The 16,305-nt window shown below is 47.3% G+C and overlaps 1 protein-coding gene across 3 annotated transcripts in view; it reads right to left on the reverse strand.

The window, feature by feature from the left end:
• The window catches only part of TSPAN6 (tetraspanin 6), a 103,055-nt gene that overhangs the window by 85,921 nt on the left and 829 nt on the right, over window positions 1-16,305 (reverse strand). For all 3 annotated transcript variants that reach the window (XR_014784819.1, XM_084813823.1, XM_084813822.1), the window contains exons 2-7: window positions 13,905-14,093; window positions 9,215-9,289; window positions 8,033-8,131; window positions 4,208-4,363; window positions 3,234-3,317; window positions 402-505 (exon numbers count right to left, since the gene is read on the reverse strand). Coding sequence is in view for 2 of the 3 variants with exons in the window: in XM_084813823.1 (XP_084669949.1) it covers window positions 437-505; window positions 3,234-3,317; window positions 4,208-4,363; window positions 8,033-8,131; window positions 9,215-9,289; window positions 13,905-14,093 (672 nt within the window). In the remaining variant the exon portion in view is untranslated. The remainder of the gene's footprint in view (window positions 1-401; window positions 506-3,233; window positions 3,318-4,207; window positions 4,364-8,032; window positions 8,132-9,214; window positions 9,290-13,904; window positions 14,094-16,305) is intronic.

Genomic DNA, 16,305 nt, shown 5'->3' on the forward strand with positions numbered 1-16,305 from the left:
AGTACTATGTCCCTATGTGTTGTCCGTCCAGCCCTTCCCGTGCTTCAAGGTCCTGTGGTTAGACAGCCAAAATCAGCTGTCTAGCCATAAAAGCCGGGCAGGAGGAGCGAGGAGGATATCCGTTTTCACCACTCCTCCTGCCCTGCACTGGATAGGCAGTCACCTCCGGGGTCGGAAGTGACCGTCGATCCAGATAGGATTGCTCCCTAAGGTTCCTGAAATGCTCCGTTCCGTGCTCAGTGCCAAAAATTCTACTTTTGCCTGAAATCATGCCACACACACGGCGCTGCATATACCTCAACACCTTAAGGGCAGCTTCTCCTCAAAAGGCAGGCATTCAATTCCATGTGCAATGCTACAATGCACACATGAGTCAGACATTACAGCAAAGAAACTTGTACCTTCTAGTGAGCTGCAAAACCTGCAGGTTTTCAAGTTACACCATCTCATACTGATTATTTGTGATCGACCTGGCAAGGCAACAGGCAAGGAAGATCCCAACCAACTGAAAACAGAGGGAAGAAGAAGGGTTAACTGGACAGTGACAAACTAAATGCTTGATACTTCATAGCTGAGCAGTCCTGCCCGCCCACCCACCTGCCCGCCCCTGCCCAACTGCTGTGCCTGGGCAAAAGACCAAGTCAAATGGAACTGCCAGCTGTTTGTACAAGCCAAATCTGGGATGAGGTTTTGAAAATAAAAGAAGTTCCAGCGGCCTCTTTTATTCCATCTTCAACATAGATAAGACAAAGATCCTCTTATCTTGGCCTCCGTGAATAGGGATTCTCAGTATTCCCATTCGTCCGAGCATCCCCCATGAGTCATCCACCGCCTCAAAATTTCACAAAGATTACAGCAACAGCATAGCTGCTTATGTAATTGAACCTCCACGGCTGCAAAGAATATAGAAGCCAGAGCTGAGAGCCATACCACAGGCTATGCCGAATAAGCAGGTAAAATCCTGGACTCTATTCACGGATACCTCACTTTTCTGCCAAGATTGCTTCTCAGAGCGGCACAAAACATCTAATGCACATCACAAAGGTACAGGGTCAGCTAACAAGGATATATGGGTATGCATATGGCAGTCTCTCTTGACACAGTCCAGGCTCTTCCCCTTCAGGTAGACAAGGCAAGAGGAGCTGCAGGTGAACTCAGGGGCCATAAAAATGCCCTTCCATTGGACTGCAGTCCCATCAGCACATCCAAGTGTGTGTGTGTGTGTGTGTGTGAGTGAGAGAGAGAGAGCGCGTGCGCGCAAGCAGATGTGTCATGTTTTTTAATGCTCCACCATGTAAAACCTGGCCTCCATATAGTAAGCCAGCACATCAAGGAACGAGATGGGGCAGGGGGATTCAATTAAAATAGGATGTCCTCACCTAAAGCCTGAATTACTACAGTCCAGAATTTTACCACCTCATTTTGCACAATGTGCCGAATCCCTCCTGCTGCTGTTACTTGAATTTAATTATACGCACTTTTGCTTTTCTGCAGAACAGCACTCTTCCCTTCAGAAGACATGTGAGAACCAACTTTGTTTGAGAGCTCCTGGCGTATTTAAGACTCATATCAGATTTTGCTGACAGTCCAATGATACTCACTTTGCACAGAAAACGAGGTTTAAAGATGTTCTCCATCTTGCCCTCTAGATGGTCTCTTACTTTCTGACAGAGCCAAGGCGAACAATGTCAAAGGAAGCTAAAACAGGAAGCATCTAATTGGGTCCAGGATGGAGAGAGATGCACGGATGTATTTCACAAAGCCTTGGATGGCCGTATATACAAACAGCCAACTCAGCTGATGAGTGCCAACAGGACTGTGGCCAAAACAGGGGGGGGGGGGGGCTGAGAAACATGAGCAATGTATCAAAGTGCTCAGGGGAGCGTCAAAGTTTGCAGAAGTAAAAACACAAAAAAACCTATGGGGGGGGGAACCTATAGGGGGGAAAAAAGCAAATCTTCCCACATCTGAAAATATTTGGGTGTTGGCAGCTGTGTAGCTATCATTTTGCACTCAGTTTGCACCAAAGGGTCCAAAATTCTCCACAAACTATTTTCAACCAGTATATAGCAAAGACAAGAAATACAGGACTGGGCTGACACGATAGCATGACCATAGCTCAGCCTTCCCCGGCCTGGTACCCTCCAGATGTGCAGGATTGCATCTCCTGGCATCGCTTGCTGGGGATGCTGGGAGTTGTAGCCCAACACATCTGGAGGGCACCAGGTTGTGGAAGGCCATCATAGGTTAATACCTGTACAGTTTTCCCATGGATTCTGTTATCGCATTTCCTAATATTCTCCACTGTTGTGTCAGCTTAGCTAGTACCTAGCAAAGGGAATCGCATTCAGACACGGACGAGAGGGGTACCAGTGCTGCAGAGCTCCTGAAGCTAAGGAGGTGTGGACCAGTTCACTGCTTGAATGAGAGACCACTGGGAGCCCCATCTAGACTGCCCGCAGCTTTCCAAAACAAGAGCGGAGCATGTGAACAGGATAAAATGAATGAAACATGCACCGTGAGAGCAGATGTGGCCACTGCCTCGCACACTCGAGGGAGAGCCGTGTTTATTTCCAGTCACTTAAACCTTTGCTCGTTGCTGCTCTAAACAGGTGTGAGAGCTCTAAAACTCCCAACTCTCAGAAGCATTTGGCAGCCAATCGCTCCACTTTATGTTGCTGCTTTGCTGCTGCCAACATGCTGGAAACAGCAGACTGGCACATGCCATCCACACATTCATACGGTGGGCGGCAACCTGGCCACATACAACGTGTTCCTTGCCGGCTGCCTCCACCTATCTGAAGCGTGCTGCACCCTTTAAACCAGGGGTGTTGAACCTCTTGCAGCCTAGGGGCCAAATTTTATTCCAGAGAAACTGTTGGGGGCCACATTCCAGCAGTGGGTGGAATCAAAGGCTAAAGGGGTGGAGCCAAGATGCCAAAAATACTAGCATACTTTAACTTAAAGCTAAGGCTTAGGAAAGGCATTTCAACCTTGCAGAATTGGACGAGGGGGAGGGAATTGTGCAAAAGCCAGGAAACCACCAAATGATCAGCGGGCAGAAGAAAGGTGGTGGGGCCATCTGGGTAACCACAGAGAGCCAGACTGGGACCGCAGGCAGGCCAGATTTGGCCCATAAGCCTGAGGTTCAACACCCCTGCTTTATACTGTTATAAGGATGAAACCCGTTAGCACAGAAGACTAGTCTGAAGTGCTCTCAAGGAAGGCTTTACCTGGAAGCAAGCCATGCCGAAAGAGATCCCAGCTACAATGCTCATTTCGGAGTCCATCGTATGTATCACCAGATTGTAACAACCCTACGGGAGACGGTGGGGAGAAAAAACAACGTGCTCATGATAGCTTCTGGGCAACTCCTGCCCACGAAAAATAAAAAGCACCCACAGCCCTCAAACTTGCACAAGCGATCCAGGAATCTTTAGTTAGCCAAGGATTTCACGGCAGATACTCTTTGACTTGACCCAGAACTTGCAACTGAATTCCAAGGCAGGCAGCGTCAATACTAAGGCTCGGACTTCAAGACAGCTCCTTTATTAAAGGGTACTGTGAAAACTACTGATTCCAGCACACCACAGAAAGGCTGCCTCCTTTTCAGCTACACCAAACAGTGGAGCTTCATGGGAGCAGGGATCCAAAATAAAACCCCCAGCAGGCTTAAAGCATGGGTGGACATCATCAGTTGGTTGGAGGACCGCACAGGCTCCCCCAGAACCCACCCCAGGCTACACCCCTCCTCACTGCTGCAAGGAGCCATGCAGCAGAATTCCCAGCAATTCTGCTGGAAATCTGGCTGCGTGACTGCAGCAGCAGAGGACCCAGTGGGGGCTGCATGCAACCCACATGTTTCCCACCCCTGCCTTAAAACCATCACAGCCACTGCTCCATGCTGGTATGCTTGTTATCCCACTGGCATTCCATAGCTCACAGATATTAGTCCCCAGTTTCCACTTAAGGCATGAGGCAAGTACAACATTAGATACAAGAATAGGCAAGTATCTCGTTTCTTCCCCACATAGAGAAATTATGGCTGCAGGCAGCCGGTTCCCCGTTCTTTGTCCTCCATCCCACCCTCCACGCTATCTCTCGAGGAGTTTGGCCTTCCAAATCTCATGCTTACAAGAGCAGCCCTTCACTTGTTCAGCCTCTCCCTAGAAGCCCCACAAAAACGTGCAGCTTTGAGTTGGCTTACTTGCTCATACACCTTCCCCTTGGCTTTTGGCAGATCCTTCAGATCTGCGGGCTCACAGTCGTCCTGGGACTTGCAGCAGCTTTGGGGAATTCCATGCAGCTTGAAGAAGCTGCTCGTCTGCCAGTCGGTGAAGTTGGTGACACCACAGCAATGCAACTATGCAGAACAAAACAGGGGGTTAGAAGAGGGACACAGCTCGGCTAGCATACCCCGCCCCTGCATCCCCACTAAAAAACCCAAGAAACTTTTAATATTTATTTATTTATTAAATTTCTTGATCACCCATCTGGCCAGTCACCCGGCCACTCTGGGCAATCTACAACAGTACAATTTCGAACAGTAAAATTACACATTAAAACATGGTCTAAAAATACCCTAACCCACCCCAAATGCCTGCCTGAATAACCAAGTTTTCAGTGCATGGCGGAAGCTCATTAAAGAGGGGGCGTGGCGGAGTTCCCTAGGGAGGGAGTTCCACAGAGCAGGGGCCACCACAGAGAAGGCCCTCTCCCTCGTCCTCACCAGACTAGTTGTCCTGGCTGATGGGACAGAGAGAAGGCCATCCAAGGCTGACCTTGTTGAGCGGCCTGTCTGGTGTTGCTGGAGGCACTCCTTGAGATAGGCTGGGCTGGAACCATATAGGGTTTTAAAAGTCAAAACCAACACCTTGAATTTGGCCCGGAAAACAACTGGTAACCAGAGCATCTCCTTCAGCACTGGAGTGATGTGATCATGTCGGCGGCTGATTTTAATCAGGCGAGCCGCCACGTTCTGCACCAGCTGCACGCACATGGCTTCTTGGGGTGATATATCCTTTCACCCCAATCCGCACAGCTGCACGCACATGGCTTCTTCCAATGATATCCACATGTTCACCCAGGGAATAAGCAGACTGTGCTGAGGAAGTGCCAACAAATTTGAAGAACTCTGATCCCACTGGAATTGCGCATCTTTCATCAGTCTCACTCTCCCTCCCCACCGTTGCAGGGTCCTTCTCTCTCACTCACTGGCCCCACACCCCTGGGTCACTCTCCTGGCAGATACAGCACAGACATGATCTTCCTCTATTGTACGGTCAGCATCCAGTTTACCCACAAGTGCGCTCAAGGTACAAAAAATATTTATTTATTTATTACTGCATTTATATCCCACCTTTTTTCCTTTTGCAAGTCACCCAAGGCGGCTTACATTATCCTCCTCCTCTCCATTTTATCCTCACAACAACAACCCTGTGAGGTGGGTTGGGCTGAGAGTGTGTGAGTGGCTCAAAGTCACCCAGTGAGCTTCCATGGCCGAGTGGGGACTAGAACCCGGATCTCCCAGCTCCCAGTCCAACACTCTTGCCACTACACCACACTGGCTCTCAAAACTGTACCAAACGAAGGGAGGGTGAGATTTTTAATAGTAGCAAAGCAGCGTACTGTGTGAACATGTGGTAATAGAGCAGTACAACAAAAACCCAGTAGGTAACCAAGATGGAATGAAGCACTTAGGGCACAATCCTATGCATGTTCAGACAGGAAAAAAAAGTCCTACAACTCCCAGCATTCCCCAGCCAGGATGACTAACTGGGGAACGCTAAACATGCATAGGATTGCACCCTTAGTAAAAAAAATTTAAAAGGGAACGTTAATGTGGATAGAGTTTCTCGAATCTTGACAGTATAACCCCCAGGAGGGAAAAGCACAGCCAATTGTGAAAAATGTGGTTCTCAATCAAAACCACATTGCAGTTTGAGCCAACCCAGGTTGATCTTTCCCTTCTCTGTGTCATATCAAAGATGACATAACATGCTTAAGAACAACAACATTCTGAAGAGGGGACGGGGGGTGCAGTGCTTCAGTTCAGCCAATTAAATGTACAGACTGGTCCTCAGGTACCAGCAGAACAGCTGCTCCCATATCAACCTGTAGGGATATTAAGGTAATCTGTCAATACACTCCTTCAGATGACCCCACCACCAGAGGTGACATGGACGGTGACTGGGGAGAGGGTACTCTCACCCAGGCCACCCCATTTATGGAACTCGCTCTCCAGAGAAGCTCACATGATGCTGACTTTGTTATCCTTTGGGTGCCGGGCAAAAGCTGTCCTCTTCTAGTTTTCAGTTGTAATTCATTCTATGGTTTTAATCCTTATGCTGTTTTGTTGCCATCTCCTATTCTGATGGTTCTCATTGCAAGCTCTCCTGGACCATTATGATGAAGGGCGGCATATACATTTTAAAAATCAAAACTGCTTCTGGCATAGAACAAGGCAGGGGGTGGGGCGGGGGCACCAAATCCTCTCTGGCCACGTTTAGGGGGCAGATTTTCCCCTGTCCACACTGCCCCATGTCATCTGGCCTTCAGGGCCAGGGTTGGGCAACTTGTGGCTCTCCAGACATTTTGGCCTACAACTCCCATCATCCCTCAGCACTGGCAATGCTAGCTAGGGCTGATGGGAGTTGCACGCCAAAACACCTGGAGGGCCACAAGTTGCCCGATCCTGTTCTAGGCTGAATACTCTCCTCTTTAACAGAACACCTGCTGAGACAGAAGCGGCACTTCTCGTAGGGTGTAGCAGGGCACGAGATACCCTGTACTGGATGTACTGAGAACCCCAGGCCACAGGCCAAATCCAGCCCTCCTGGGTGCCCAAATTCCCACTTCCCCTGGCCCCTTTCTCCCAACCACCAATCATTTGGTGGTTTCCCGGGGTTTGTGCAGTTTCCCCCCTGTTCCAAACTCCATGTTAGGCATAATTAGAAAAGGAATTGAGAATAAAACTTTCCATATCACACTGCCTTTATAAAAATCTATGGTGCAACCACACTTGGAATACTGTGTACAGTTCTGGTTACCACACCTAAAAAAAGACATTTTACAGCTGGAAAAAGTGCAGAAAAGGGCAACTGAAATGATCAAGCGGCTGGAGCATCTCCCCTATGAAGGAAGGCTACAACAGCTAGGATTGTTTAGGTTGGAAAAAAGGAGGGTAAGAGGAGACATTATAGAGGTGTACAAAAGTACGCATGGTCTGGAAAGGGAGACATTTTTCTCCCTCTCTCACAATACTAGAACCCGGGGTCATCCTATGAAGCTGATTGGCAGATTCAGGACAGATAAAAGGAAGTAGTTCTTCACACAGGGCACAGTTAAACTACAGAATTTGCTACCACAGGATGTAGTGATGGCCACCAATTCAGATGGCTTTAAGAAGGGGTTGGACAAATTCATGGAGGAGAAGGCTATCAATGGCTATTAGTCCTGATAGCTATGTGCTACCTATGTGCAGTGAGCTATGTGCAGCTATGTGCAGTAAGCCTATGTCCACCAGTTGCTGGGGAACATGGGTGGAAGGGTGCTGTTGCACTCACGTCCTGCTTGTGGGTTTCCTGTGGGAGGCTGGTTGGCCACTGTGTGAACAGAATACTGGACTAGATGGACCCTTGGTCTGATCCAGCATGGCTCTTCTTCTGTTCAAATGCCCCTCCTAAGGCTTAGCTACTGGCAAGAAGAGCTTTCAGCTAAAATATGCTGGTATTCTGGCCCCACCCACCACTAGAACATGGCCCGCAAGAGCTTCTCCAAAATGGAATTTGGCCCTCGGGCTGAACGAGGTTCAACACCCCTGGCCGATACAAAATAAGACATCCCAGAAATCTCTCCAGCAATGCACTGTCCAAATATCAGGATTTTTGTTTAGTGTCCCTCTTGGAAGGCCAGGCCCTGTCTTCAATTGCTGGCACCTGCACAAACTGAAGCGCGCCCACAAGGCATTGAAGAAAACATGCAGGCCGACTAGCTATGCCACATGTAAAGAAGAGACAGGCGGGGGCCTCACCTTGGTCTGGATGGCATCAACCGCCTTGCTGCGTTGATCTGTGGTCCCACTGTACTTCTCCACAGCAACTTTATAGTTCTTCTTAAAGCTGTCCTTAATCTGAAGAGAAAGAGGAGAGGGTCATCACTCGCAGATAGGGTTCTGTCACCTGCTTTAAAAGAAACAGAGCCCACGGGTTGAGTTTAAACAATGCAATTAGCCGGGAAATAAAACAATCAGGTTTCACGTTGGAAAAGCACACTTTTTACCCCCGAATGTGTAGCAGCAGTTGACCTCTTAGAAGAGGCATTCCCTCATGTGCAAGGGAGGAAAAAGACCTGTAAGATGGTACATGTCCTAATTAGGGTTGGAGATATCAGTCTATTTCCAGTCCATGACAGTTTCACATGTATTCATTCCTAAGTTCGTTCTGTGCCATTTCTGTATTAATCGGCATTTTTAAAAATAAGTCTGCATGAAAATTCATATGCATTTTTATATACATTTTACAGCATAATGTGCATTTTATACACAGTGTGTGGAAAAATGTGCATCTTTATACACATTTTGGACCATTTGTTAAACCAAATATTGCATATCAACATTTGGGAAAGTGCAGAATCGGAAGAATAACCATGTTCCCATCTGTACCTTAGTTCGCGGGGCGGGGGGGGGGGGTGCAAAACCAGGCCTGTTCACTTCCAAATGCAGACTGAATAAAATCCTAGAGCAACCCTAGTCCCAATATTTGTGCCCTGCCATTTAGGGAACAGCAGCTAAGTGCTCAAACCCAACCAAGAATCCCTTTTGAAGGCACCTCAAAAGTTAACCCTTGTTTAGCCAGCCTTTTATTAAGGTTATTCTGCAATTTTAGTTCTTTCAAAATAGGTATCTTGTTCTATCCCTGAATGTTTTTCATACTTAACGTTTCGACATGTCAACTGTCAATCCTTAGGCCTGGAACAGTCTTCCCCAACCTGATGCCCATTAGGTATGTTGGACTACAACTCCCAGTATCCCCAGCCAGCATGGTCATTGGTCTAGAATGTTACATTGACCTAAATGGTAAAGGCCCTATTTTCAGAGAAAGCAGGATACGGCCCTACTGCATGTACCCAGAAAGAAGAAAAGCAACTCCGGATGATCAAAGCACAGGAGACAAAATTCCCAACTCCATTAAAAACACACAGAGACAAAACTCACCTCGTGCCTGAAGACGAAGCCCACAATGGCAGCCACCAGCACAATAAGGAAGATGAGGGTTAAGAGCATGGCATACTGTGGACAGAGAGGAGGAATCAGGGCCACTATTGCCATACAGTATTATTATTATTTACTATTTTTACTTTTATTAAATGTATAGACCTTATTTGCTAAATAAAAAAAATCAAGGCAGCATACAACAATTTAAAACAGTAAAACAGTAACATAAAAAAACAAGATTAAAGCAGTGAAACATTAAAACAGCTAAATAATTTGCTGGGGGTGGCGACGGCCAACAGGAAGCTCTGGCGTGGGCTGGTCCATGAAGTCATGAAGAGTCAGAAGCGACTGACTGAATAAACAACAATAAATATTAAGAAGTCTTCACGCCCTTTCTAAAAGCCAAGAAAGTAGGGGAGAATCGTAGCTCCTGAGGAAGCACATTCCAGTTTGGGACTGTAGTGCGTTGGTTAGTGAGCAGAAAATGTGGACTCCAAAGAATTCCAAAACGCAGAGAGACCTGTGTAGGTTAACCTAACCAGCACTTTGTGTTAAGAAAGCAGACCTTTAACACAGGCTGACAATTCACAGCTCGCCTTGAAGCCGTTTATGCCAGCTAAGTTACGTCATCCTGAAGGAAGAGATAGGAGTGAATTGCCTTGAGTCTCACAGAAGAGTTGGGAGGCTCCCCCATCCAAAAGGCAATTAGATTCCCAAGCTAAAGGTTTCAAGAACCCTTGGGGTAAGAGAGAAGCCCCCCTTCTCTTGGGTGCGTGTTAGCCTGCTGGTTTGAGAGAGGAGGGGGAGAGGCATTGCTCATGGGCTAGGAGTCATCTAGCAGAGAAGCTTGTAAGACGCAGCTTGCTGGCCCACCCTTTGGTCTCGCTCTAAGGAGGACTATGCACGCTACAGGCCTAGAGAAACTTGTGGTCCTGAGAAACAGCTTCCCCGTCTGTCTTGGGGGCTCAGATGGACATATCTGCTTGTGACAAGGGTGCCTGCTTTGACAACTGAGGGGAGGCATGAACTTTCTTTGTATATTATTCTGCATCCGTTTGCTGTCAATAAACTGACATCTTTTGCACATCTGATTGATGACTGGGAACTGACAGAATCGGGACCCCAGATCAATACAGGGACCAACACAGGAGAAAGCCCTTCCACGCGTGACCAACGAACAGGCCTCTGCGGCCAACGTCACTCTCCAGAGGACCTCTCCTGCAGGTTTTAACTGGACAGATTCATACCAAAACAGGCAGCCCCTTAGCCAGGTCTTAAGCCACTTAGGGCTTTAAAGGTTAACACTAACACCTTGAATTGAGCCCAGAAAGTGACAACCAGTGGAGGTCTTTCAAGACTGGTGTAATATGGTCCCAGCACCATGCACTGGTTATCAGCCTAGCTGCCGTATTTTGCACCAACCGAAGCTTCCAGACACTCCTCAGGGGTCGCCTCATGTAGAGCGCGTAGAGAATCAAGACATGGTATATCCTAAACTCAACCACCATCAGAGGGCAAGTGGTGGGAGAACGTTCTGTAGCTCCAGTAACTTCCAAGAACCATACCATGAGCAGAGTTTGATTGTGTGAAACTGTCCCTCAGTTTAACTCTTTGGATAAAGGCAGAACTTGGGATTTCCCTCAGTAAAAGCCAGGGTGGGTAAGATGTACTTTTATATTGACTGAAACTGCAGAAGCTACCAGTATACTGATATTCCAACAAAAGCTATTTGGAACAGCCTGTCTCAAGTGGATGGACAAAGGAAAGTAAGATGTTGTAAGAAGGGGATCTAACCAATGGAGATGGGAAGCTTAGCAGATTTTAAGAATACCAAAAACTGACCAGTTTTAGTATAAAGACCCCCTATTAGACATGGGAATAATTCAGAACGCCTGTTTTACAAGCAATAGAACACTGCTAAGGTATTTCTTAAGATCTAACGTATCTTTCTGAAAGAAAAGCCTTTGCAAATTATGTTTTCAAACGTTAGCATTAATTCTTGATGGTATGCACACTGGAGTATTGAGGAATCTATGTTTATATATATATATGCAGCCAAACTAAAAATAAGGGGATTCTTGTTCATGTGAGAACATGAGAAGAGCCATGCTGGATCAGACCAAAGACCTACCTAGTCCGGCATTCTGCTCTCACAGCAGCCAGCTGGACACCTATGGGAGGCCCTCAACAGGGCATGAATGCTATAGCATCCTTCTGCTCGTGTCCCCAGCAACTGGCTTACTTCACTATGTTCTACTGCAGTAGAGGCAAAAAGCAGATCTCCAGACATTTTGAACTCCTGAACTCCTAGCATTCCTGACCACAGGCTGCCCTGGCAGGGGCTTCTGGGAGTTGAAGTCCAAAACATCTGGAGATCCACCTTCTGTCCACCCCTGTTCTACTGCATAAAATGCCCAGAGATCCCTGCCTCTCAGGCCTCCACCATAGTTTTGGACAACTCACGGAGATTCAGGATTTGTTATCTCCTAACCGATAAGGATCATTTTGTCACCCACAGGAGTGCATTTTTTGCTGCAGAGGCTGAAAAGAATCAGGAAAACATTGGTGTAGCTTATTGCAATACTCTGTAGCGGAGTCCGTCCACTATACACATTTTTGAAGATGTCTGTAATGTTTTACTTCCGGCTGGTTTATTTGGGGAATGTTTATGGCATTTCTGTTTAGAGTGCTTTTGTTTCCTTTTAAGCCTGGGGTGGGGTTTTCTTGTGATGAAAGTTCGGCTGAAACAAATCAATCAACTGCCTGGCATTTAGCTGTTCGGTTGAACTTTAACACGGCTCCTTATCAGGTGCCAGCATCAAATCCACACCCCTAGAAGAATATCAGTAGACTTTGGCTCCACCTATGAATTACAGGAATCTTCCCAGGCTGGAAAAAGCCCTGAGCTTGTGTAGGTGATTTATGACAGCATCCAAAGCTTCAAGAAGCCGCTTTGCGCTAGAAGTCTACTTGCCAAAGGCCATTTTACACGAACCTTTAAGCTAGATGAACATGCAATACAAATGGGTACATGAGGAAACCGGTGGTCAGTTATCTTTGCACACCTAGGGCACAGCTGAGTGCAACCTGAATCATCTGGTTGGCCACTGCGGGAACAGAATGCTAGACTAGATAGGCTTTGGCCTGATCCAGCCAGGTTCTTGTTACATTCTTACTGTTATTGATACGAGAGCAGCCAAAACCTGGGCATTAGGTACACACACCAGCAGATTCATTTGCACAGAGAGCTATGGATGCATTTTTGTGCATGTGTCTGATGCACACACTTTTGAGGGGGAAGGGTAGAAATCGCAACATTGGGGGGAAAAGAGGAGGCGCAGAAATGAGGGATTTGATGACATAAGATCAGAGTCCACCCAAAGAACAGCCTTCAGTGTGGTGGCCCCCTTTCTTTGGAGCTGCCTGCCTCTGGAGCTCAGGCAGGCACCAACACTGTGTTGCTTCCGGTGCCTCCTGAAAACAGTTCTATTCCAGGAAGCCTTCCTTAACTGAACTGCTACGGTTTTTATTGGCATCCTGTTTTGTTTTTAAATAATTTTAATATGGTAAGAACATAAGAACATCAGAAGAGCCCTGCTGGATCAGACCAAGGGTCCATCTAGTCCAGCATTCTGTTCACACAGTGGCCAACCAGCTGTCGACCAGAAACCCACAAGCAGAACATGAGCACAACAGCACCCTCCCACCCATGCTCCCCAGCAACTGGCATACATAGGCTCACTGCCTCTGGTTCTGAAGGTAGCACATCATCATCAGGACTAGTAACCACTGATAGCCTTCTCCTCCAGGAATTTGTCTAACCCCCTTATAAAGCCATCCAAATTGGTGGCCATCACTACATCCTGTGGTAGCAAATTCCATAGTTTAACTACGTGCTGTGTGAAAAAGGACTTCGTTTTATCTATCCTGAATCTCCCACCATTCAGTTTCACAGGATGATCCCACTAGGTTCTAGGATTTAGGGAGAGGGAGAAAAATGTGTTCCTGTCCACATTCTCCACACCATGCATAATTTTGTACACCTCTGTCATGTCTCTCCTTACCCTCCTTTTGTTCTATTCTTTTTATCCTTGTACTATTTTATCTTATTTATCTCTTTTATTTTATTTTAAAGGCAAAACTGAAGCACTTTGGCCACATCATGAGAAGACAGGACACCCTGGAGAAGATGCTGATGCTAGGGAAAGTGGAAGGCAAAAGAAAGATGGGCCGACCAAGGGCAAGGTGGATGGATGATATTCTGGAGGTGACGGACTCGACCTTGGGGGAGCTGGGGGTGGTGACGGCCGACAGGAAGCTCTGGCGTGGGCTGGTCCATGAAGTCATGAAAAGTCGGAAGCGACTGACCGAATAAACAACAATAACTATTTTATCTCTTATTGTTCACTGCTCTGAAATCTGTTTAAATATGGAGCGGTATATAAATGTTGTAAATAATTATAAATAAGATAAAGTTGGAAGCACTGCTGATCGGTAAAGCCCACAAAAGGCAAGATGCTGATCGGTAATGCCCACAAAAGGCAAGATGCTGATCGGTAAAGCCCACAAAAGGCAAGATGCTGATCGGTAAAGCCCACAAAAGGCAAGACAGAGGAGAGAAAGCAACACAGATCACTGCTGGAGTCCCAGGATACCAAGGCAGAGATTTCTGTGCCCCCTGAATACTTACCAATTTTAGCATCCATGTGCTTCCCCGACAGGTGGCAAAACAACCAAAGGTGCCTAGGAGGATGACAACTGTTCCTGTGCCAATCAGGACATAGGGAATGTTGGTGGCCTTCTCGTTCAACAGGGAGAAATACACCTCCAGGCTCATCTTACCCCAGATGCCAACTGCAAGGAGGATAGTGCCAGAGAACTGGAGAAATGAGAGAGAAGAACCCCATCAGCCAAAGTGAACCACCTGAACAAGAAGAGTGAGGCCTTCTGACAGCTTCTGCTGTGCTAAATAACCCAGGGACAGGGCGTTGTCCCTGGGTCCATCTCCATGACATCCAAACCCAGAACTCTGGGTTGTTGAGGGACAAAAACCCCAACATTTTCACCCATGGTTTGTTCTTGGATTAAAATTCTTACCCCTGATCACCTCACGGTTTGTTAACTGTAGGCTGCTTGTTGCATGCGAACCACGTCCATGAGTACAACAGGATGATTTCAGGATTCAAGACGGCTATTAATCTTATCTCAAGCATGTGTCTTGGAGTTAAGGCTCAGCCGCTGCCATTGGCTCATGGTTTGGCTTTGGACCTGGCAATCTCCACCTCATTTTTCATCTGCACAAGCCTGGCATGGACCTCCCTTACACAGCAGATGTGAAAGGACCCTCATTACAGACTGTGCCACATTAATAGAAGGAGATCCACAAAGACCTTTAGGAAACTCTCTTTTACAGGGGCAGCTAGAGATGCAAAGCCTTCAGAAAAAATTGGCTGGGGGAAATAGAAAAATGGGGGGGGGGGAGGAACAGTTTTTTCTCCAAACTCCTCGGGGGGAAAAATGTGGGAGGAAGGTTCACTTTTTCCCAGTTCTTCCCCCAGTTTTTCCTTCTTTTTTTAACCAAGCCTTCACATCTCCGGGTCAGAGTATTTAATCAACTATCGTAATATTCTCTACTCGTCGGGTTCCCAATGCAGCATCCCCACACAGCTCCCACAAGGCCAATCAAGATGGTGTGTGTGTGTGGGGGGGGGGACTTGCTGGCACAGAGAGAGGAAGAGTTTGCCTTCTGTGAAATGGGTGTGCTGTTGGAGCAGAAAGCTGTGGATTCAAATGAGAGATTTTGAGTGTTGGGGCTCAGCCTCAACCTCTCCTTGTACTCAGGTCCTGGGACAAGTTACTTCTATTTCACCATCACCAATTTGCTGGCCTTCTGTGAAATGGGGGTTTTGTGATTGGCCACACCCACTATGACAGCCAGTTTGTGAGTGGATGTGACAGCACCGGTGCTTTCTCCAAATTCCAAAAGTGCCCACCAGCCCAAAAAGGTTGAGGACCGCTGGTCTACTCTGACTAGCAGTGGGTCCCCAGGGTCTCAACCCGATGTCTTTCGCATCACTTGCAAACCAACTCTTGTAAGTGGAGATGCCGGTGTTTGAACCTGGGATTCTTCTGCATGCAACCAAGCTCAATGGAAATGTGGTGTCAGAACAAACAGAGCTAGGGGTCTACAAAGCACCTCTCCGGTCTTCCACCTCCCATAGCGCTGTCTAAACACAGATCAGAATCCCAAAAAGATAGATCCGTAGGGAATTAGTTTTCCCCAACATGAAGTTTGCTTCTGTTGCCTCACTTCTTTAAAAGCATGCAAATAAGGACTGCTCCTCCCCCTCCCCCTCCTCCCCACACACACACACACACACACACTCTCTTCTCTCTCATTTGTTCACAGGAGAAGAGACCGCACAGCACCTGCACACCTCAGGGAGAAGAGTGGCTCATGCTCCCTGGGAAAACCACACTCACCTGATTCCAAGGCCTGAAGGAGCAGCAAGGAAAGGAAAGGACAGGATTACTGAATGCATTCCATGTGTTATTTGCCATTCTCCAAAGAGGACCAGCAAAGCAAACAGGCATTTAAAAAATAAGAATGAGAAAAACAGAAGAGAGAGAGAACCAGTCGCCACAGGGGAAACTTTGCCATAAGGGGCGCACCAACGCATATTCTGTGCCACACACTGCTTATCCCGCGTCCCAAGCGTCTATTATCTTACGTTTCACAGAGCTGGGGGAATGGGCTGTCCTATTATAGTCTAAAGCTCGGAGGAGCCCTGTGAGATTTTGAACTTTGAGAGAAGTGCCTTAGGGGCAGGCAACCTGGTGCCCTCCGGATGTTTTGGACTACAATTCTCATAAAACCCAGCCAGCAGGATCAATAGGGATTACAGGAGTTGCAGTCCAAAACCTCTGGAAGGCAGATGCCTGCCCCTCTACTCCATCACAACCTCATACCCTCCTGATGTTTTGAATTAGAACTCCCATAATCCCTGACCACCGTCCCTGCTGGCTGGGGTTTATGGGGAGTATAGTCCAAAAGATCTGCAGGGCACCAGACCGCCTAACCCTAAGAGAGC

The sequence above is a fragment of the Heloderma suspectum genome, chromosome 9 (assembly GCF_057233095.1).
Source record: "Heloderma suspectum isolate Gila_16-S chromosome 9, 16-S_ref, whole genome shotgun sequence".
NCBI lineage: Eukaryota > Metazoa > Chordata > Lepidosauria > Squamata > Helodermatidae > Heloderma > Heloderma suspectum.